This window comes from Physeter macrocephalus, chromosome 20 (assembly GCF_002837175.3).
Source record: "Physeter macrocephalus isolate SW-GA chromosome 20, ASM283717v5, whole genome shotgun sequence".
Lineage (NCBI taxonomy): Eukaryota > Metazoa > Chordata > Mammalia > Artiodactyla > Physeteridae > Physeter > Physeter macrocephalus.
In genome coordinates, this window is record NC_041233.1 from 30064734 (window position 1) to 30087409 (window position 22676).

General features: G+C 53.1%; 1 protein-coding gene across 1 annotated transcript in view; it reads right to left on the minus strand.

Annotated features, from left to right (window-relative positions):
• Window positions 1-4205: 4205 nt before the first annotated feature.
• MAT1A (methionine adenosyltransferase 1A) overlaps window positions 4206-22676 on the minus strand; it is a 56633-nt gene continuing 38162 nt past the window's right edge. The window contains exons 2-9 of the mRNA XM_055081222.1: window positions 15913-15990; window positions 14951-15073; window positions 12048-12160; window positions 11547-11690; window positions 7051-7269; window positions 5777-5959; window positions 5305-5438; window positions 4206-4632 (exon numbers count right to left, since the gene is read on the minus strand). Coding sequence (XP_054937197.1) covers window positions 4530-4632; window positions 5305-5438; window positions 5777-5959; window positions 7051-7269; window positions 11547-11690; window positions 12048-12160; window positions 14951-15073; window positions 15913-15990 — 1097 coding nt within the window. The 3' untranslated portion in view covers window positions 4206-4529. The remainder of the gene's footprint in view (window positions 4633-5304; window positions 5439-5776; window positions 5960-7050; window positions 7270-11546; window positions 11691-12047; window positions 12161-14950; window positions 15074-15912; window positions 15991-22676) is intronic.

A 22676-nucleotide genomic window follows, 5' to 3' on the forward strand; every position in this document is an offset into this window, starting at 1 on the left:
CTCCTTAACAAGCGCTAAAACACACACACATACAAAAAAAAAAAAGCACACCAAAAAACAAACAAAAAAAACCCCCACACAACTCTGATGAAGGATGGTAATCTACATCTACATCTCTGGGCACCTGAGCCTGGCACAGAACCCACCCGAAGGCAAGCAGGAGTCTCAGTGCCTGCAGAACCTCTTTGATAAGGGGAGCTCAGGGAGCAGGAGAGATGGGCACACCTAGGATTCATTCTGATATGACTACATCGAGCACCCACTCTGTGCCAGGCCCTGCACTGGAGCCACGTATGAAATGGCAAACAAAGCAGCCAAGGTAAGACCTCAAGAATTCTGAGTCCAGGGCTTCCCTGGTGGCGCAGTGGCTAAGAATCTGCCTGCCAATGCAGCGGACACGGGTTTGAGCCCTGGTCCGGGAAGATCCCACATGCCGCGGAGCAACTAAACCTGTGTGCCACAGCTACTGAGCCTGCGCTCCAGAGCCCGCGAGCCACAACTCCTGAAGCCCATGTGCCTAGAGCCCATGCTCTGCAACAAGAGAAGCCACCGCCGCGCACCGCAACGAAGAGTAGCCCCCACTCACCGCAACTAGAGAAAGGCCGCACACAGCAACAAAGACCCAACGCAGCCATAAATAAATAAATAAACAAACAAACGAATTCTGAGTCCTATGGATGCGACAGGCATGAACAAGCAAGCACTGCCACCCACCAGGAATTACAGCTTTTGATGGCTCAGGACCAGAGTAAGATGGCCATCATTTATGGAGGATGTTTGGGAGAGTCTTTCTGGAGGGTGATTAGTAAACTGAGACTGGAAGGGTTCGGAGGAACCACCTGTGAAGAGACGAGAGGGTGGGTGGGTATAGAAGGAGACACGAGGGGTTTGGGCCCCAAGGTTAAACAAGGAAATAACATATTTACACATTATACACACTGAACAAGAAACAAAAAATGGGAGTAGAAAGGGGAGCTTACCAAGGGGTTTTTCAGAAACACAGAAATTTCATCTGAAACCTACAGGATGAGACAGAGCATCCATCCAAAGACAGAAGAAGAGTATCACAGAAAGAATGGCATTTGCAAAGGTCCTGGGGCAGGAGTGAGTGGGGCCTGTTTGGTGAAGCCAGAGAAGCCAGGGAGTCTGGAGTGGGGTGGGTGGGAGAGCCCAGAATGAGGGCAGACAGATGGGGAGTGGGCAGGCACGTGGGACACTGACAGCTAATACTTGCTGTATTAGAGGTACTCAAGGATTACAACTGCGGTGCGAAACACGGCCACATTTTAAGGAGTCTCCTTTCCCCAGGTCACCGACAACCTCCACGTGGCTGAAGTCCCTGGGCACTCGGAGGCCTCGTGTCACGTAAGCCGCTGGTGTCATTCCACGTGGATGACCCGCGCTCATCTTCACTTAACTCCCAAGGACGCTCCCCACTCCCACAACTCTCCTGGCTCCTCCACCCCCCACCCCCCCCATCCCCGCCCCCTACCGCTCCCTTCCCGCCTCCTTTGCTATTTCATTTCCCTGACACTCTGACACTTGGGAACTTCATGGCCCAGAAAGGGCTTCCCCTCCTTGCTTGCACTAATTATTCGGCCTTTGAGGCCCGCAGAGCCATTCTCCTACCACCTTCTCTCCTGGGCACATATCCTAACACAGCTCACGTGCATCTTTTTATTTATATGTGTTCTTATGTGTATTATTTTCTAGGAAATGTAGTCATTGCACAGCCCAGGCAATAGCCTCTAGAGCACAGGTCTCTCTCTGCCACACTCCCAGGTCTGTCCTTCCTGGCGCCCTAGTCAGCCTGTCTTGTGTTGGGGTGTCACCAGAAACCTCTTTCCGCAGTCTCCCCCTCCTCGGCCTAATCGGGATGTTTCCCCAGAGCTGACCCCCTCCCCACCGCCTGCTCTGACCACGCCCCAGAACGACCTCTCCCGGGGGCTCCTGCGGGGACAATCTCTCATCCAAACGATGGTCTGTTAACTCTCCTCACAAGACATGTGAAGGGAAACGTGCACCCACTGAAGGCCTGGCTTGTCTCTGCCAGCCAACCTCCTTCATTCATTCACCTCACTTCAGTCCCTGAACCAGCTGACAAATACCGCACGAGCGCCCGCCCCGTGCCAGGCTTACTGCAGACAACGCGCAGCGATGCAGCAAAAGGAACCAGGCGAGGACAAGGGGCGCATGCACCAGATGATGGGGGGCACACCCTGAAGCCACCTGCCAGCCAGGTGCCCTCGGCCACGCTCCCATCCCGCTTCGGCCTCAGGGTCTCCACGTGTGACGTGGGTTTGCTAGGGATGCCTACCTCTGGGCGGTGTGCTGCAGAATGAATACGGTGATGACGCAGGAGGTGGCATGAGACGCCTTAACCTGTGCTGGCTGGGCGCCGCATGCACGGGACCGGAGGGACCCTGGTTGGGAAACCCTGAGTGCAGGACACCTGCTTCGCTGCGGGACGGGGATCAGGTAATGTTACTCGGAGGGGGTTGCAGACAAAAACTAAGCATAGAGTAGTTGCTCCTTGAGTTTTTATTCACCGGTTTAGCAGGAACTATTAACAAATAGACTCTAGTTTCATATAAAGTGTTGACCCCAAAAAAACCTTGTTTCTCCAGCGGGTGGGGAAAGTATAGAATTCTGAATTTTCACTTCGAATATGGCCCAAGTTAGAGGAACTCAGCCACCTGCAAAGCTGAGCCTCCCTCTCCCGAAAGGAACTCAAGACTTCCTGGGTGACCTGGAGCCCTGAGAGAGACTTGAGCTTCCGTATCACACACACCAGCTCTAGGCTTTTATGGAGATCTGGGCTTCTTTTTCTGCCCTGAACAGCTGCCCTTTCCCTGAGGGGAAGAGAAAGCCAAGGGTCTTTGTGCTTCAGGCCTAGAGCCCGGCTGCTGGCCGTCTGCCACCCAGATGAGGCTTGCTGGGCTGTGTCCCCCAGCCAGATCCAGCACCGTGTGCCCCAGCAAGGCGGCCTGTCCCCAGTGTTCTCCGGAAGCCCACGGAGGCCCCTACCTGAGCCTGTGGTCTGGGGAGCTGGGGAGCAGGTAGAGGTGCAGCTGTCAGAGGCCCAGACTGAGGAAAGGGGTTGGGGGGAGTGGGTGCCAGCCACAGATGGAAAGGCTGGGGAATGTGCAGCTTGCAAGACCCCAGTGTGCAAAGGACCACCCAGGACCTCAGGGGTAGAGCTGCCCCCAGAGGCTGCCTGGTAAAGGCAGAAATCTCCTCATGACATCCTGACTGACTTATGTCCCATTAGGGGTCAAGCCCTGCCACTCGAGTCACCATTTAACATTTGATATTCGGGCCTTCGGGCTGTCCTCTCTGGAAGGGGGGTCTGAGGGGCTCATCCACTTGTTCCAACAGCACTCAGACTGCAGGGGTTACAGAAGGGCCAGAGAGAGAGAAGCCGTGGAGGACACAGGGTTCCATCCCTTGTTTAAGGGACAAGCTGCTGCTCCTGCTGTAGGAAGCCCAATGGGACAGGACTGGCCTTGGACCCTTACCCCAGGTGTCCACAGGCCCAGCCCTGCGTGTCCCTGAGTGGTCAGGGGCTGGGATTATACCGCTGCCTCTTAATTCCCAACTCCAGCCCAGCCCCGTGGGCCAGGATAGCCAGCGCACCCCGAACTGTCTTCTGAAATGAAAGAGGCAAAGGAAACACCCCTCTGGTTCTGTCCTGACTCTGCAGATCATGGCCCAGGGCTCACCAAGGGGTTAATCCCCTAATTCCCAGCAACCTCAGGCCTTCAGGACAGAGGTCACAGCCTCAACTCAATCCGCTTGGTCATCGCTCAGACCTGTCTCTGGCATGAGATGGGGGGGCTGGCGGGGGGAGACACGGTGTATGGGCTCCCGCTCTCACACCTAGGCCCTGACCCACGCAGCTGTGGGGCCTTGTGAAAGCTACTTCGGCTTTCCCATCTATACATGCAGGTAACCAGGGTGTCACCTCCCTGCGTTGCAGTGAAGAAGAAATGAGATCAGTGAGTAGCTCGGTCCCTTACACACTAGACGCTCTCACCCCTGCCACAAGGCCAGCCTAGGAGGGCCTCTGGAAGGCCTGGGCTCAGGACGCTGACCGCACGGCCGCAGACGCGAGGGGCAGCCTCGGCATACCCAGGCTCACACGGAGCCCTGAGATCTGTGCCGTGTGCTGCCCTCGGCACACGCCAGAGAGGCAGGGGCTGGTCAGCGTCCAGGCTGTGGCGGAAGGTGAGCGAGGGGATTTACTGCCGACACGGGTGGGATTTCCACTAAATTCGCGTCGCCTTGGTCTGAGGGAGAGGCAGGGGAACCTCGTGACTACCCTCACGAGGAGACCTGAGCCCGGCACCAGGAGGCCCCCTCCTCCTGCTAAATCAGAGGGGCCTGCCTTTGCCAGGGAGGCGGCAGTGGGTGGGCAAGGCCAAGCCCGGGGTCTGGGAGATCTGAGATTTGGGGTCCTAGAGAAGAGGAACACGGCTCTGTTCCACCCAGATGCCTCCGTGGTGCGGCCAGGCCCGGTCCCACCAGCACTAAAACACAAGCTTTTTTGGAACTTCCCAGGGGAACTCGCTTCTTCCGAAATGGCCGTAGCATGCCGTCTTCTGGTAGATGGGCTTCTTCAAATCCAAGTCCCTGCATGTTCAGCAGATAAAAAAGGTCATTTCTAATGGAAAAGGAGCAGAGTTTCCTTCTCTGAATTTGGGCACAGGAGCAATTAAGAGACTACGACAGTCTGTGTGGGTGGTGTTACCCACGCGAGAACAACTAACTCCCCGTAAGCGTTCTGTCTCCGCCATGCCACGTCTTACGAGGTGACTGCCGCTGGTGCTTAGGAAACAGGCTCAGAGTTCAGGGACAGCCCGACTGAACACACAAACGCACCAGGAACCAGGGATTTGAACTCTGGCCTACTCTCCACTCCACTCACCTGGCCCAGACCGACATCAACACCGCCAAGCTCCAGGCAGCAGGGGTGGCATCAGAAACGAGAGCAGGTGGGGCTGGACTTGCCGACTAAATTCCCAGCCAACGGGCCTTGTGATTATTTTCCTAAGATCCCCCACCTGCTCAAAGATGGGCCCCCTGGGGTCAGGGTCTGCTGGGCCAGCAGGGACGCAACCCAGCCGCCTTCAACCTGACAACCAGACATCCTGCATTTGGGGTTTGCACTGTGCTGGACCAAGAGCCTGAAGCCCCTCCTGCTTCTGGGAGGCTGAACATCCTTCCTTCTGCTTCCCTTTCCAATGAGCTGAGCACCGGGTGAGGGAAGAGGGTCCTGCCCAACAGAGGGGGCGGTCCTTTTACCTGACGATGACGCCAGGCCGAAGGTCGAAGTTCTTGTTGACCACATCCAGCAGCTCTCTCTCTGTCTTCTGGGAGGTTCCGTAGGTGAAGATGGAAATGGACAGTGGCTCGGCCACACCAATGGCATAGGACACCTTCCAGAAGAGTCCAGGGTCAAGGACGGGCCCCTTGCAGAGACCCTGACATCCTCAGGGAGGGGACGCTGCAACCACACACACCCTGCCCAACACGTTCCCCCAGCCCCCCATCTGCCTAGAAATCCCTGCCATCTTCACGGTGGGCAGTTTCTGTACGTGCCCCGCTGCCTGAAGACTTGTTTTCCCGCTCCCAGGTTTGCAGGGCACCGGCCACAGAGCCCAACACGACACACACAGAGTCGCAACCTCCGGCAAAGTGTGGGCCTTCCCCTAGGCCAGGGTGCCCTCACTCAGGGTAGACCTGGGGGGGCGAGCGGCAGGGGGGTCCGACCCACCTGCACAAGCACTCTCCGGCAGAGCCCCGCCTTCACCAGGGACTTGGCCACCCAGCGGGCAGCGTACGCGGCCGAGCGGTCCACCTTGGTGTAGTCCTTCCCGGAGAAGGCGCCCCCGCCGTGCGCCCCCCAGCCACCGTAGGTGTCCACAATGATCTTACGGCCAGTGACGCCCGCATCCCCCTGCGGAGGGAAAGGAAGACACAGAGGGAGGATGTGGGAGGAGGGGGCGGCCAAAGCACTGCAGTGGCCGCCGGACCACAACTTGGAGGCAGTCCCCGAAGCTTCTTAGGGCACACGTTCCAAAGACCCCTTGGCTGGGAGTCAGCCAGAAACCCTGGGCTCTAATCCCAGTTCAATCACTGACTAGTCACAGAAGTCAGGTCACCTGTCAGAGCCTCGTCAGAAAGGGCAAAAGGTGGGCCAGCTGGGGTCACAGCCCGCTCATAAAGCCTTTGTTTGTAGGAGTCAATCATAACGGAGAAATCCAAGTGCAGGAGGAAACCGCGCTGTGACACATACACCCCGGGCTGTGCCCCGGCTGGTGCCACCCGGCAAACGTTAAGTTGCCCATTTCCTCAAGTGTCTGCTCTGTGCATCTCTGTCAACAAAGACGTTTGGGGGCAGGTGGGTCTCTATGTTTCTATGTTAAATGATGCGGGGAAAGTCTGCATACTATACCATCCCCCCCACCCCGCTTAGGGATCCACAGTTCACAGTAGCATGCCGAGGCCCTGAGAAGTCCTGCAGGAAAACACAGTGAGCTGTGCCTTCCTTTCACCCTGAGTTTCTGCGTTACTTTGGCTATAGGACCCAACCCGGGGGCTCCGCTTTGTGGCAACACGTCCACAGGGAGGTGCCCCGGCAGTGGTCAGCAGCCTCTCGGAGGGGCTAGGGCACTCTCCGACTGCTCACGCCGGCTGCACAGGAGAAAGGGGCAGCCCCATGTCCCCATCTAAAACACAGCCCCACCTTGGTGCCCACAAGAGCTGCAGGTCACATGTGGCCAAGACCCAGGAAGCGCCACCCGGGCAAGCTCAGCGCCCATGATGGTGAGTTAGCCCCGGGCAGGGTCAGGCGGCAGCTGGACACGTATGAGACGTCTCGAGTGGGAGGGCCAGGGCGCACAGCAGCCTTCACAGAACGAGCTGACTTCACATTTCGTCCAGGGCCAGATCTACCTGGCCGAGCCACACAAAGCCACCACCCTCCTGTGGCCTTTGCACTCAGAGAGGTAAGCAAAGTCAGGGCCTCATTTAGAGCCGAGGACGCACCTGGGGGCCTCCGATGACAAACCGCCCGCTGGGCTGCAGGTGGTAGATGGTGTCCTCATCCAGGTACTGGGCTGGCACCACGGCCCTGATCACCTGCTCCTTCAGGGCCCTGCGCATGTCCTCCAGCGTTATGTCTTCGTTGTGCTGCACGGAGATGACGATGGTGTGGATGCGCACGGGGATGACGGCGCCGCTGTCCTGCGTGTACTGCACTGTCACCTGGCGGGAGGCAGGGAGGGAGGAATCGTCGTGAGGCCCTGCCCTGAGCTGAGGACACATCGCTGCCAGGGGCAGGTGCCCAGAAGGCAGGCAGGGCTCCCAGGAGCCAGAGGGACCTCGTGTCCTCAAAGGGCCTTCAGGAAAGTTCATCTGACACATTCTTCAACTGAATAACTGCCTGGTGCTGTGAGATGACTGGGCATGAGGCACAAGCTGTTCCCACCTGTGACCACAATCAGTGCCACTTGGAGACTCAGGTGTCACAGAGTTTCCACTCTGTGACCCACTAGACTCCACTCCTCCTACCTCAGAGGGTTCTGGGTGCCAGCAAATGTCCCTCTGCCAAAGCCCTGTCTTGACCCTCCGTGGCCCAGGACCAAGACATCCCGACTCCCACCAAGGAACACAGGAGTCCACAGGCCACAGGCCCACTGCCCTGGCCCCCTCAGTGGAGGAGCTCTGGAAGCATATGGGGCCAGAGGCCTTGCCTGCTGGAGGGACAGGGTGCAAGGGACTCGAGCCAGGGAGACTGAACTAGAGGGAGCAGTAAGCTCTGGGTCACCAGCCTCTGTGTGTTTGGACAAAAGCAAGGAAAAGCAGAGAGCGCGTGGAGGGAAGGATCCTGCCTGCAGTTCCCTGGCAGGGCAGGCCACAGGGACAGAACTGGGGTTCACTCCCTCCAGCGTGGGTCAGTTCTGTGCCCACTCTACGTATTATCAATGAATATTTAAACCATCCCAGCAAGATCGGCATTACTGTCTCCACTTTACAAATGAGGAAGACCAGGCTCTGAGAAGTGAAACAACTTCCCTGAAGTCACACGCCAGTCAGTGAAAAGCCCAAGAGCCAAACACTGCTCTGCCTGCCCCCAAAGCTTGTGTCACGCCCAGAGAAGCACAGAGAAAATGCTCTTGCACTCTGTCCTCTACCGACACATCAGGGAGCGCGAGAGCCCGACATCACAGCCTGATCTGTCCGGTGACGAAGGAGAGCAGCCTGGGCACCCTGGACTTACAGAGTGAGAGGGAAAGGGATGGTGAGGACGGCAGATGAGGCTGGGAAAGAAAACAGAAGCCAGCAATTGACTGAGTGTGTACCGTAGGCGACAAGCCATGCCAAAAGCTGTGAGAAGCTGTCACCAGCCCCACTTTAAAGACAAGAAAGCTGAGGTTCCAGAACATAAACACTCTAGGTCAAGAACACACAGCCAGCAAAGGTGGGCTGTGACCTTGCACTGTGCGGCCTGGTGCCTGCGGCTCTGCCCAGCACAAGGTCGTCACCCAAGACCCTCAAGGCTGGAGCCACAGGCCCCGTCGCTACCCGAGGCAACATGGACCCACAAGGGCAGTGCCCAGAGGGGCCGTGAGCCTGCAGGAGTGCAGCTATGCTGGATGGTCTGGCAGTGACACTGGCCGGCAGGCACATGACTGCTCCCCACCCCAAGGGCCTTGACAGGACCACAGGGCAGCAAACAGTGGCTCCTGGGGCTATGCCTGAGGCGAGGTCCCGGCCTGCCCAAAGGACCCTCAGATATCCATCAAACACGGGACGTTATCAAACTCTACTTTATGTCCTGCCTGGTCCAAAGAGCCATAGGGTGGGATCCAGAAGAAGGAAGAGAAAGAGCCCTGACCCCACGATGCCTGATCCTAGTGAGATGGGCAGATGCACACCCCCTGTGCTCTGAGAGCAGCCCTTTAATGCTGGGCTGCGTGCACACAGGGCCCTGTGAGAGGGAGCTGGAGTTGGGGGCTTGGCAGGCTCCAGAGGGGAGGCCCTGTGGCGGCTCTGGGACCAGACCTGCTGCATCTGGCCTCAGGAGAAGGCTCATATCCTGCGCAGCCGCTGAGGCCCATCTCCACTGCTACCGGACTCCCCTGCTCTGCCACAAACCCCAAGCAGAGCTGTGGCAGAGCAAAGGGCCCCAAGCATCGCTCTTATCTCATCACGTCAGCAAGATGTGGGGAAAAGTACACCGTGGAAAACACAACTCTGGCCAGGTACAAAAATAGCCATCCGTACGGCCTCTCAGCTCTCAGTATCAGCAGCACGAATTTGTTCAGGTGGAAAGGCTCATCCTGGTCACAGGCAACACTCTGGGTAGATGATGAAAATCCTTTACCAGTAAGGTTCAGAGGAGAAGGCCCAGACATTGTTCCGGGCAGGGTGCCCGTCCCAGCGCAGCAGCCTCGTGGAGGCCGGCCGAGGGCCTCAGGGAGAGGCTCCGTCAGCAGACCCCCGCCCCCTCTCTGATGCCCGCTGGCTCAGGGCCTGCCTGCGGCAGGGGAGTGAGGCCGACTTTGGTATCCAGAGTAGCATTTGTAAGAGAATTCAGTGTCTCCGTGCAAGAAGGGAAAGCCTGGAAGAGCCCACCCTCCCCTCCCTCCCTCACTGCCTTCTGGACTCAGAAACCTTCTGTTACTAAGCAAATACAGGAGGCCTTTACTATTTCAGTGGGTCCAGTAGGTGGACCCTCCAGTCCTTACCCTCAGGCAGGGAGAAGGAAACCCGAGTCACTCCATTTACTTCCTTCCATCCCTGTTCTAGGATTTCCTTTCCTGTGACTCTCCAACCTGCTTCCCCATCGCAGCACAGCTCTGGCACAGGACGGGGAGGGCTCTTTTCTTTCGGTATCATCACAATCTACACGTTTTAGCTCTCCTGCCCACAACCGCAAAGAACACCTGAGGGGTCCTCATGATCCCACTTCTCACCTTGGGGGTCATGTGGATAACACCACAAGTCCCAAGGAAGGGTTTCTTTTAGGCCACAGAGGTACTCCCTTGCCCCAGGTACAGCCGATATGCAACTTCTGCCTTGTGTGGCCTTACACTTGGGGTGAGAAGGATGCACCTCTGTGAAGCTGGAGTAGCAGGACAGAGTCGCACGCACCACGCTGAGCTATAAAACCACGTGAGCCAAATTCCCAGTGCGGGGTCAAAAGGAGGTCCCACCTGAGGGCGGCCAGAGAAGACCATGAGGAGGTGGGAACCACGCTGGCCACTGACGGACAGGTGGGGGCCAGAGAAAGCTTCCAAGGAAGGCGAAGTGTGGGAGCGCAGGTGCAGAGCACCGAGGAAAAAGGGGAGCGTGAGTGAAAGGATATGGTTTAAGCAAAGACTGGGGATGGGGACAGAAGAAGGCAAAGCTGGAAGACCATACACGGCGTTAAATACCAGAATAACAAGTAGCAAGGAAGCAGAAAGCTGTAGACAATTCTGAGCAGATACAAGGAAATTAAAAGTGAAGCCCAAAGGGAATTAACTGAAGTTTCCAGGCAGGGAGAACCTTTGGGAGGACACAGCACTGTTCCTGGGCCTGGCCTGGGAAATGGGGCTGGAGCGGAAGGGATGCACTAGAGGGAAAACGGGAGCCCAGGTAGAGTGGAGACAGACAGGGCTGGGGAAAGGTGGGCTCCATCACACTCCTTCAGCTGAGGAGAGCTCCCGGGGCCCGTGTGTTTGCAGGGTGAATGAGAAATGGGGCTGGTGATTCAGTTAGACCTGCAGGTGGAAGATCTGGAAGCGGAGTGTGCAGAGGTGAAAGCTGGATTCACAAGCGTGGGCAGGAGGAAAGAGCGTGGAAGAGGAAGTGCCAAGACCCCGCTGGAGTGTGGAAGAAGAGCTGGGGAAAGAAGCCTTGAGGAAAGGAGCCATCAGGGCCGTCAGGATGCGGGGAGAGAAGGTGGACAGGAGGCCTCTGCGTGTGCCAACACTTGCATCACCACCGGCCTTCAAATAATACAGACTTCGGTGCGGATTTCATCACTGCAGGGAGCACAGGGGTCAGGGCGGCTTGCCAGAGAGAGTCAGAATCGGCAAAGCCTTCTTATGAGAAGCAAAGCGAAAGGGCCATAGCGAGCTGCAGACAGTACTTGTTCACGGTGTGTTCACGGTTGCTCAAGATGTGGAGACCTGATAGGCAGCGACCGAAAGTCTGAAACCTGTTACAGAGGAGGTTTGTAGCAGGAATTGGGGAATCATATTACTGGAGTCAACTTATGCTAAGAAAGCCCCCCAACTAAAAACCTAGAACTGCTCTTTTCATCTTTCTGTGTCTTTTGAAATTTTTCATAATAAAATGTTGGGGGCAGGGGAGAAAAGATCTGGAACTGAGGATTTTTGAAACAAATAGTTCTTTTCAGAATCAACAATTCTTTGAATGCCCAGACTCAACATTTGGATCTTAACAACGATCAGAATCAAGAGGAAAGGGGCTGGTGTTTGAGGCACGTGTCTGGAGCCCCAAGGGGGGCGGGGGCGGGGGCAGGGGCTCACCTGCGTCTTGGAGTCGGGCCGCAGCCAGGGGAGCTGCCCCGAGCGCCGCAGTTCCGCCATGCGGGCGTTGAGTCTGTGCGCCAGGATGATGGTGAGGGGCATGCACTCCTCCGTCTCGTCTGTGGCGTAGCCGAACATCAGGCCCTGCAACGGACACCTGCTTCAGACCACAGGCAACAACGCTCCTCAAATCTAAAGCCCCACTGGTCCTCCCTCCTCGCGGGTATGCAACTTTTGCACTGGGCACTCGTGGAGGGGAAGACGTGGTCCCCGAACTCAACACTCTAGAAGGGGAGACAAGCCCACACCGGGCGTCCCCAACCCTCCCTGCCCTCAAGTCGCTACCCTGAAGAAGGGGTGACTCACTCCAAGCATGGGGGCGGGGGGGTCTACCCCACAGTGCATTCAGTCCATTACGCATGAACTTCCCCGGCTAGCCCCTCACACAGAGCACACTGCACTGCCGTCCTGACGCAGAGCCAACGCTCAGCGTTTAGTGACCTGATCTCCGGCACCGACATCCTCTTCGTTTCTGTCCAGATGGACACACTGGGCAATATCTGGGGACTGCTGCTCCAAAGCCACCAGCACGTTGCAGGTCTTGAAGTCAAAGCCTAGGCACAAGGACAGCAGGCCTGAGCAGACGGAGGCTGGAGCTCCTGGGGGACCGCTTGGCACATGACAGGGCATTTAGCGGCGTGGCTGGTCTCTCTACCATCCGTCTGGGCCCAGAGCTGAGGCCCAGGACGGGGAACATCAGTATCCTTCCCATCCTATCACGTGCAACTCTTTAGTCAAAAAAAAATCCTCCACAGTGTATTAAATTACCCCTTGATTAAAAATATATATCCTACACAGAGCGGCAGTATGAAGACCAAATAACAGCTACAGCTGCCCTGGCTGAAGGGCAGGTGGGTGACTCACGGCACTGCCCCCTTTGCCGGTCCCAGAGGCACCTCCCAGGACCCAGGTGGAAAATCACCGCACTAAATGAACATCAAGGGCCCTTTCAACACTGCCGTTCAGAAGCCCAGGCATACGCCAAACCCAAGCATCAAATATACTGAACAATACAGTGCATGTGAACTATCCAGAGACACTCCCAGAGCCAGAGTCCCCTGAGCCAGAGATGTGCCTGCGGCCTGGAGCAAAATGGAAAATCCACACCTCTGGAGGCCGAGGCCCCTTCAGGCCATCCCCAAAGCTCAAGCACAAAGATGGAGGCCGGTCCCCCCCAGGGTGGGGACAGCGGGCTGGGGCCTGGGACATGGGAGTCTTGGGTAGCAGCAGCCCAGGCCAAGGAGCCCTGAGAGGGAGCCGCCGGGCAGACAGCACAATCTCCCCGACACTGGTCCGCACTGGGCTCAGCTACAGGACAGACACAAATGAGGAGCTAAAACGCACAGAGGCCGCACCACAGGGACACGTTATCAGTGACAAGATGACTGTCACCCTCTTTCCCGTCTGTCCTCCTACCCATGCGGCCAGAATGGGCTTAATAAAACAAACAAAACCACAAAAAAGCCTAGGTTCAATCTATCGTTTATGTTCATGCTTCAAGTGGGGACCTACCGCCAAAGGAAGTAAACCGGAAACCGCTCAGCTCCAGCCAGGCCTTCCCAGCTGAGAGCTCTCAGCCAACGGGAACTCAGGCTTAGCCTTAAACACGACCTCCTTTTCCACCTCCACTAGGGCTCTCTGCCTAGAATGCTCCTCCTCTGCCTCCCATCCCCTTCCACAAGTCCATCTAGCTCTCTGAAAACGTCCTTGGACGGTCGCCCCTGCAGCTCTGCACTGCACACTCTGCCTCCGACTGGCCGCCGGGCACCATGTACTGTATCACTAATGCCAGGCAGTGCCCCCCACTCAGGAGCCATCAGGCCACCTCTGTCCTCTGCAGCCCTTGTTTGCAGTGCAGGTTTCTGAATGCACAAACCAAGGAACAACCTTTAGGGAACAATCTTTAGCTGCCAAAGACTCACCTCATCACTCCGGGTCTAAATAATAAATCTTCTTAGCGCTGAAAATTAAAGGCTCCAAGTGATTCAGGAGAACAGAGTTCAGGGGACTAAGGGGAGAGGGGGAGGGCTTGGAAAGTGGGAGCCACTAGCCTAGGGCCCTGTGGCTGCAGGCAGCCCGCAGCCTGCTGGCCCGCTTGGGGCAGGCGCACCGACAGGCAGAGGTGGGCTCGCTCCCGCTCCTCGCTTTCCAGGGGACGTTATACCTCCGGGGAAACATTCCTGCTGCCTAACGCAGAGCAGGTTCGCTCTCGAATAAGGTCTAAATGTACATAAACAAGTCGGCTCTTCCTGATAGAACAGGGCGAAGGCTCTGCGTGGTAACGTGTCAGGAGGCTGCTGCTCTGGGACGACGCGTCTCCTCCACGGATACCCCGCATGCTGGCTGGGAGAACCAACGTGTACTCACTGGTTTCCTCCCAGCAATTCTTGATATACCCCCAAAACTTTCGTGTGCTCAAGCGAGTCCTTTGGGCGAGCCAGAAGGTGGCTGCACTGAGCTTGTGTGTGTCCGCGCCCTCATGCAGAGAGAGCCTCTCTCACTTATGGAGATGTGTGCACATCACCCCAGCCTGCCCTGACCCGCCAAGATGCCACACAACAGCCCAAACAACCCATAAGTAGAACGCAGTGTACACTGGCCCTAGCATCTGGCCCTCGCACCCTGTCCTTTCATGCCCTCCAGGCTGGGCCCCTTCCCAGCCTGCCCGGTCCCAGGTGTGGGAGTCTGCTTCAGGGCCCTCAGTTCTCTCCAGCTCTCACCCCCACCCCATCACAGGGCCCCTCCTCAACTCCCGCCAGGGCCTGGGCCGCTTCGCTGGGTTGTAGGCTCCCACACTGCCTGGCACAGGAGCTACCCTGGGCCAGCCTGTCTCCTCTGCCTGCTTTCGGCACCCGTTCTGGACTGAGTCACCTTCTTCTTTGTCTATGTGGGGGAGCAGCATAACTTAGTAGAAAGTGCAGGAGTCCCAACCGGGGCGGGCAGCCACTTACTGATCGTGTCACCTTTCACAAGTTACTGACATATGGAAGCTTCAACTTCCTCATCTGCATAAGGAGCAGAGCAGAGTTCCTCAAACAGTTAGGTAGGAAGATGCACACAGAGACCAGCCCCAGAGCCCGGTAGAGAACACGTCCCCAACAGAGGGCAGCTCTTTGTACTGGGAGCTTCTCCCTCTTCCAAGATGGCAGGACCATAAACAAGACCCGAGTCAGCCATGGCTGGACAGGGGCTGATCCGCCTGGGCTGCCACACTGTTGTGCCAGAGGCTGTGAGCCCTGGACCCTGGAAGGCAGGCCTAGGAGCATCCTTCCCCCGGGAGGTATCTGCTCTTCCAGGAGACGCAGAGCCTCAGGTGGGACTCAGCCCCGGGGCCCTGGCCTCACCCTTGGCCGAGTCGTCGTAGCCGATGTGCTTGATGGTGTCCCGCACCACCCGCTGGTAGTCCACCATGCCCACGGAGGTGATCTCCCCGCACAGCAGCACCATGCCCGTCTTACACACCGTCTCTGAAGGGAAGGAGACAGGTTAGTGGCCACGTGCTGGCGAAGGGGGCTCCACACCTGGACCTCTTAGAGTGCTGAGAAAGAGACACGCAAGGAACCGCACAAGGAATGGACTCCAGAAGGAAAAATCATGATGCTAATAAGGAGAGTAAATCCTGGCACAAGTGCTGACCATCTTCACAGGCCACCTGGAGAACTGCGGCTCGGAAAGAATTGGTTATACCTGAGTTTTCATACCTCGCACTTACTATTGCATACTTGCCTGACCTTGAACTACTTATTCAGCCTCAGCTGTTGGATGAAGATAATCATAAGACTGCTGTGTGGATTAGAATGAGACACTGGCTGTATGCGGTCATAAAGAATGCAGAATGCAGCCAACATACGTGAGGCCTCTCCTGCTCCCTTATGGCTAAAACTCCACTGCAGGCTTTAGGCGTGGGGTCCTGAGCAGAGAATCAAGGCAGGTTATTTGTAAAGATGTCAGGGTGAAGTCCACCCTCAGAGGGGCACGGGTCCCTTCAGTGCTCATTCTGGGGGCTAGGGTGGCCCTGGAGAGGGAAGGGTGGGTCTGTGCAGCAAAAAGGACAGGGTGCTGACCGTGAGGAGATCGGGGCTCTGATCTCCATGCCGGGACCCGTACCCCATGACCTTGGCCAAGGCCCTGATTAAGCTGCACCCAAGATCTCCTCAGTAAAGTGAGGGGGCTAGACCTATCACCCCTGGAGCCCTCCAGGCTCTGAAGTCCCCGGCTCTCTGCCGTGCTGAAGGCTTCAACACAGGCAAAGGTTTCAAGCTCAGCCCGCTCAGGTCTCCAGCAGGAGGGATCAGGCGTTTCTTACCGCAGGCCACCTTGGCACCGGGGTCCTGCTTGAGATGCGCATCCAGAACTGCATCGCTGATCTGGTCACAGATCTTATCTGGACAAGAATGAACATGTGTAAGAATCACAGGACTAGTAAGCCTAGCAAACTGAAATGTTAAAATAATTAGATATTTCGTCAGTTTACATATCGAATCTACCTAAGTAAGAGGACACTTTTTAAATGTAAGTAATTATAAATTTTTTGGAATTTTTATTTATTCCCACTTCTGCCTTAATATTGGATGATGTATATTATATAAAGTCATAGAATTCCCTAAAAAAAGAAATATATTCCAAAACCAGTTACAAGAGCCTAAAGCAATTCACACACACACACACACACACACACAAACACGCATGCATATTCTTCTAACTAAAAAGTATCTCATTCCTCAGCATATTCCCTTTAATTCTAACATCTAGAAAAGTCCTAGAAACAGAAGTTAAAACACTAACTGATGACATCAGTAAGATTAGGTACCAAGAGGCAGACTAGGATGGGTCAGACACATTGTACTGCTGGTCCCACAAGATGCAGTGCGCTGTGTAGAAAATACCACACCCGGTTCTGGGACTACACCTGTAAGAATCCCATAAGAGAACCTTTGCACATTACTGCCACTGTTGTTTTGCAGAATACTTCCACAAGCAGCTCTCAGATCCTTCCCACCGTCACTCAGCCTCCTGAAAGCCAGATATCCTAACAGCTGGGTTTGACCTCCTCAATCAAGGTGGGACTGACAAAGAGTTCAACATGAGCTGGCATTTCATCTTATTCTATGATTTGCCTTAAAGACTCCCTATGGTCTAGGGCTTCCCTGGTGGCACAGTGGTTAAGAATCCACCTGCCAATGCAGGGGACACGGGTTTGAGCCCTGGCCCGGGAAGATCCCACATGCCGCGGAGCAACTAAGCCCGTGCGTCACAACTACTGAGCTTGCACTCTAGAGCCTGTGAGCCACAACTACTGAAGCCCACGCGCCTAGAGCCTGTGCTCTGCAACAAGAGAAGCCACAACGAGAAGCCCGCACAACGCAATGAAGAGTAGCCCCCGCTCACCACAACTAGAGAAAGCCCACACGCAGCAGCAAACACCCAACGCAGCAAATAAAAACAAATAAATCAATAAATTTTTTTCAAAAGACTCCCCATGGTCGAGTATGTAGACACTGGAAAAATCCACTCTTGCTCTGGCGTTATGTTCACAAATTCAGAAAAAAAAGTGACATCTATTTACACATATTACATCTCATTTAGTGTTCAAAAATACCCACAGAGTCTGCTCTTAGTAAATTAATAAGTTTTTTTCCAGCTTTATTTGGGTATAATTGGTATATAAAAATCTGCATATAATTAATGTATGTAATTTGGTAAGTTTGGTCATATGTACATACGTATATTACCATCACCACCATCAAGGTTTAATAAACATCCATCACCTCCAAAATTTCCTTGTGTCCCTCCTGCCGTTTTTTAAGTTTTTAAATTAAGAATGCTGGTCCAAAATCAAGCATTTCTGCTTTTGAAAGTGCCTATTAAGTTCTGTAGTTAAAATGTTAGTTAATCTGAAGGTGAATTCTCTAATCTTTCCTTCAGAAACTGCTACTAAACATATATTTGAGTTTTTCTATCTTCCTGCAGATCCCGGTTATAAATCTAGGTTTGCCTGAGTCCATGCCTCTGCAAGCCCCTACCAATCATGACCTCCTGCTGCCCAAATACCCACTTTAGACCCAGCCATCAGGCCTCCTAGGAGCCACTCACACAATGACCATGGATGACTCTGCTCGTTTAGACGACACAGATCACATGTTTCCAATGCACACAGGGAAATAGGATAAGGGATATTAGGGATAAAGCTGGAGTTGAGCAAGGGTATTAAGACAGCTTCACAGACTAAGATAATGCGTTAGGAGGTCCTTTCTGAATTGTTTCTTGAGGCTTTCGAAATTTCTATCAATATCACTTAGTAGTCTTAAGATAGCCAATAGTTGGTTTTCTTGGAAGTTGAAAAAGAAGCATTAATTTTATCTTTCTGATGGAGAGGAATTCAGCACTGGAATGACAAGCAGAAAGCCACCAAGGAAACTGTCTTAACGTGAACGGCTAATTTATAGTGGCAAGCGCAAGGAGAATCAGACAAATTGAAGGGCTGCCATTAAGTAGACAGAACAGCCAATTGATTGGCTGGAATTTTCATTCTCTGTCCATTGAGTACATTGTTGTGTGTACAATGGGACCACTGGCAACTGCATGACAAAGCACCCACTTCTTCCACATGGAGCAAATCCTATCTATGGCCATCTCCTAACCTGTATATGTCTTTCATACGTCATGGAGCTGTCCAGAATATGTTAGACATAGCAATGGATCTGAGATTATGAGTACAGTTAACCTAGAAACTTCATAAAGTCGTGCAGAATGAAAGATGCTATTTACATTGAATTGAGCTAAGTTACATACAAAACTCAGCTTAAGCCAAGATTTCTCAACAGCAATACTGACCTTTGGGGCTGGAAGAGTTCTTCTTTGTGGGGGATGGTCTTGTGCATTCAGGGTGTTTGGAAGCACACCTGGCCTCTATCCACTAAATGCCAGTTTCACCCCATGCCCGCCCCGCCGCCCGACAGCTGGGACAGCCAAAACGTTCCAGACACTACAAAATGCTCTTGCGGGAAAAGGGCACACCCTCCCCAGCTGAGAACCAGTGGCTGAAGCATATGAAAGGAGCAGTGCACTGAGATATCTAAAGCTGGGTTACGAGCTATGAAAGTTAAAGCTCTTTGAGAAAGAACAAGGATGAGGAAGACGGAAAAAAAGTTAGACTTGGTGATGATCAGTTACCAAGAACTTCAACTACTCCAGTGAATTCTGAAGAGGTGCTTAAATACATAAATCAGTGTCTGGCCCCCAAGATTCTGCTAGACCAGTGGTTCTGAAAGTGTGGCTCCCTCATCAGCAGCATCAGCATCGCCTGGGAACGTCTTCAGAACGCAAATTCTTGAGCCTCACCCAAGATCTACTAAATCAGGAACTCTGGGGGTGGAGCCCAGCACGTTGTGTTCTAACAAGCCCGTGGGGTGATGCTGATGCACCCTGAAGCCTGGGAACCACTGTCCCAGAAAGTTGAGGCTCCCACTGTGGTCTTCATGGAAGCCTCTCTCGTTTCCCCACATCACAGTCCTCCTACTTTTCAGAGACCCAATAAAATGCTGGAATTTTCTTCCAGAGATCTGTCTCAGCCCCTGTACAGAACGCACTGCCGTTCATTTCTAAACTGCACATGCTTTACATGCAAAACTTAGTGACCCGCGGTCCTGCTTGCGGGAACATTCTCTGTTGACTTAAGCTGCTCATTGATAATAAAGCTTCACTCAAAAAAAAAAAAATCTCTCTATATAGAGTTAATACCTGATGATACATTTTACACATATGATATGTTTATCCAACCAACCGTGTGTTCTCTGTCACAGTCCCACTGGGAGGAGATGCTGGTGGTGGGCTACAGCACAGATCCTCGGCTTCGCTGACTTACAATCTATTATTTGCACAACAAGTGACTGTTTTATAAAACTGCAAATTAACAGAATAAAAAAATACTGCATATTGTTCTTGCCAAGATCCCTTACAGTTACTGACACACATCGTTTTCCAGGCCTTCAGTAACAGTGACCCCCCGGTACAGGTCACCATCCAACCAGGACCACCTACTTACCCGGGTGCCCCTCTCCTACAGATTCCGAGGTGAACATGAAGGCCCCTTCCTCGCTTAGAGAATGGTCACACAAGCCATCCACCGGTCCATTCATCTCTTCACACTGCTCCACTCAGTTTCTTCAAGGTAACAATTTTAATGCCGGGACTTGGCCTGAGGGTTCTGTTTGTCTGTTTGTTTCCTTCTTTAAGCCCAACAGGCTCGTCTCCCGCAGAGCCACAGGGCTCACTTCTGCCTAAGTGCCTGCAAGCGCACGTGAGAGTAAAGGTGCGGAGGGATGAGGAGGGAGGGACTGGAGAGGGATGTGTCACTCCCTCCAACTGGCCACAGCTTGCTCCTGAGTGACTCCTATATATGGAAAAGTGAAAGTGCCTGAATAATCATGTGAGAAAATTGGAGGAGTCCACCTCCTGGCGGGGGCGGGGGGGTCTTCTCACCTTGAGGAATTTCAGCCCTTAGCTCTCATCTCCCAAGCCCTAAGCGTGTGGCCAATGTATGGCAAAGAAGGTTGTATAGACTCTGCATAACTGAAGCTCCTCTGGGACTCTGCTTTAGCTCTGCAGCTCATCTCCTCAGTGCACCAAGGTTAACATCCCACGTTGGAGGTGGGGGTCTGTGGTTACTCAAGGATACAAATAAATAGGAAGCAAAAAACTCCTTCCCAGAGATATGGTTTAGGCTGAGATTACAGCACAGGGTGCCTTTGCTCTTGGGTGCCCTGCCTCCTCGCCCACACCTTGTCTGAATTGGGCTCTTCCCCTTCTTCTACCTTCTCAGAACAAGAGTATGCACCTATATTCTGAGTCAGCTTGGATGTTACACAACAGATTCATTCAGAGGAAAAGCTTTTGAGCCCACATTTTTCTGCTAATAGAAATCACAGAAACTGTCAACTTCTCTAAGACGCTGGCAATCACATTAACAAGCAAGATGTTAAAAAAGTATCCGGACGGGCTACAGAGAACAATGATGTTTGGAAAAGGATTCTTCAGAGGCAGATTCATTATGGGCAAATCATCAGAGTCCAGTTTCCCAAAGCTTCTTATGATAAATTAAACATCTACATATTGGTCCTATACACTTGATAAACATCCTGCTCACGTGACTCCTGCATTATTTTTGCTTTGACCAAGAAAAGAAGTGGACAGGATTATATCCTGAACCAATTCCTACACTAAATGACAGCATCTTTCACTTCACTCCCTCCCATTCTCAGATCTAGCTGCATCCTCAGGCCCAAGGAACCATAGGGAATTGAGATCACGGAGAGTGAGAATGGGTGGAGAAACTGGTTCCCACTAGAACGCAATACAAAGTAATCAACCAAAACCTTGTGCATCAAGCACTGGACTGTGGGAAGCAAAAAGGAGGACACAATTGCCCCAATGAACAGTTCTGGCAACCAAATCCCCTCTGTACTTATGAGCATTTAAAATTTTTTTTCCAAATCTTGAGTTTTCCAACTGGTCAACAGTGGCAGTACTATCCCTCCAGGGAATTAAAACCATATTAAAGCGATGTCTTCTGGGATAAAGTAAGAGATTTTACATATACACATTTAATCAGAGGCATTTTACAAAGAGGGAGCTAGAATGCTCAGTCACAAGACTGCAGAAGGTCCAAAGAGGAAAAGGCCACTGGGAAGGGATGGAAAATGAGGAAACAGGGACTTTAGACAACATAGCCTTGTCCCTGTCAACACACAGGAATCCTCCTGTTTGCACTTAAAATATTTCAACATCACTGTCCTTTTGTAAATTTCTTCTGGGTACACTGGTTTCAAACCTGGAGGCAATGTGAGCTAATGTTTAATGTGAACTGTAGACCTAGGTTACCATAGCATTTACAACTACAGCCATTATGTTCTAAATGTGCTTTAAGAGCAAGATGAAGTTTCAAGTACTCAGGCAGATTCCTAGAGCTAGCAAGAAGCCAGAAAATAAAGCAGCCTAACTGTCCTCTGAAATCCAAAATGAATAACAGCATCATGGGGCGAAGAGGCATGAGGTGGGGCGGGGGGAGTGGGTGGGGTGGAGGGGACGATGTCCTGTCCAGAGAAGTGGCACTTTCAGAAACGTATGCAGGAGGTTTCTGCAGCCTGGACATAAATGCAGAGTGAGGGAAGGATCTGGAAGGCACCTAGTTGAGTATCCATCTTATATGAGTCTCATATGACATCCCTACTAACTACTAGGCCACCGTACGCTCTTTCAGCAGATAAATGTTAACAAGAAGTGCACAAAACACGGTGGCTGGGAGTGCAGGCTTCAGGGCTGGAGTCCTGTTTTGCCTCTAACCCACTATGCACCCTGGGGTAGGCTTCCTACACTCTCTAGGCTGCTGTTTCCTCATCTTTAAAGCAGGTTAAATAATTACCTACCTCAGAGCATTGCTGTCAGAACTACAAGAGATCACATGGGTATGCTGAGTATTGAGCATAGTGCTAGCACACAATAAGGGTTTAATAAAATATTACCTAAGCACCTTCTATGTACATATACATGATTTTCTTCTGAAAAAAAAAATAGCTCACCGTATACATGTTATTTGCATCTTGCTTTTCACAATATACTATGGTCCTCTTTTTACATCTCAACATATAGGCAGACCTCATTTTTAGCACTTGACTAGTATCCCACAATGAGGATATACCGTAAGTTATTTAACTACTCATTCCCCAATGGCTGGGTATTTTCAACTTCTCTAATTATTTAGTGTTACCATAATGCTGTAGAGAAGATACTAATCACTGGCATCCTTTTATAAAAAGACAAAATGCAAGGGCCTGGCAATGCTGAACCAGACCAAAGATTTCCCTTTTGTAATAAATTTTACCCAGTTAGAGAAAAGAAATAGCACTTCAACGAAGAGTTAAAACAGCAGCATCGGGGCTTCCCTGGTGGCGCAGTGGTTGCGCGTCCGCCTTCCGATGCAGGGGAACCGGGTTCGCGCCCCGGTCTGGGAGGATCCCACGTGCCGCGGAGCGGCTGGGCCCGTGAGCCATGGCTGCTGGGCCTGCGCGTCTG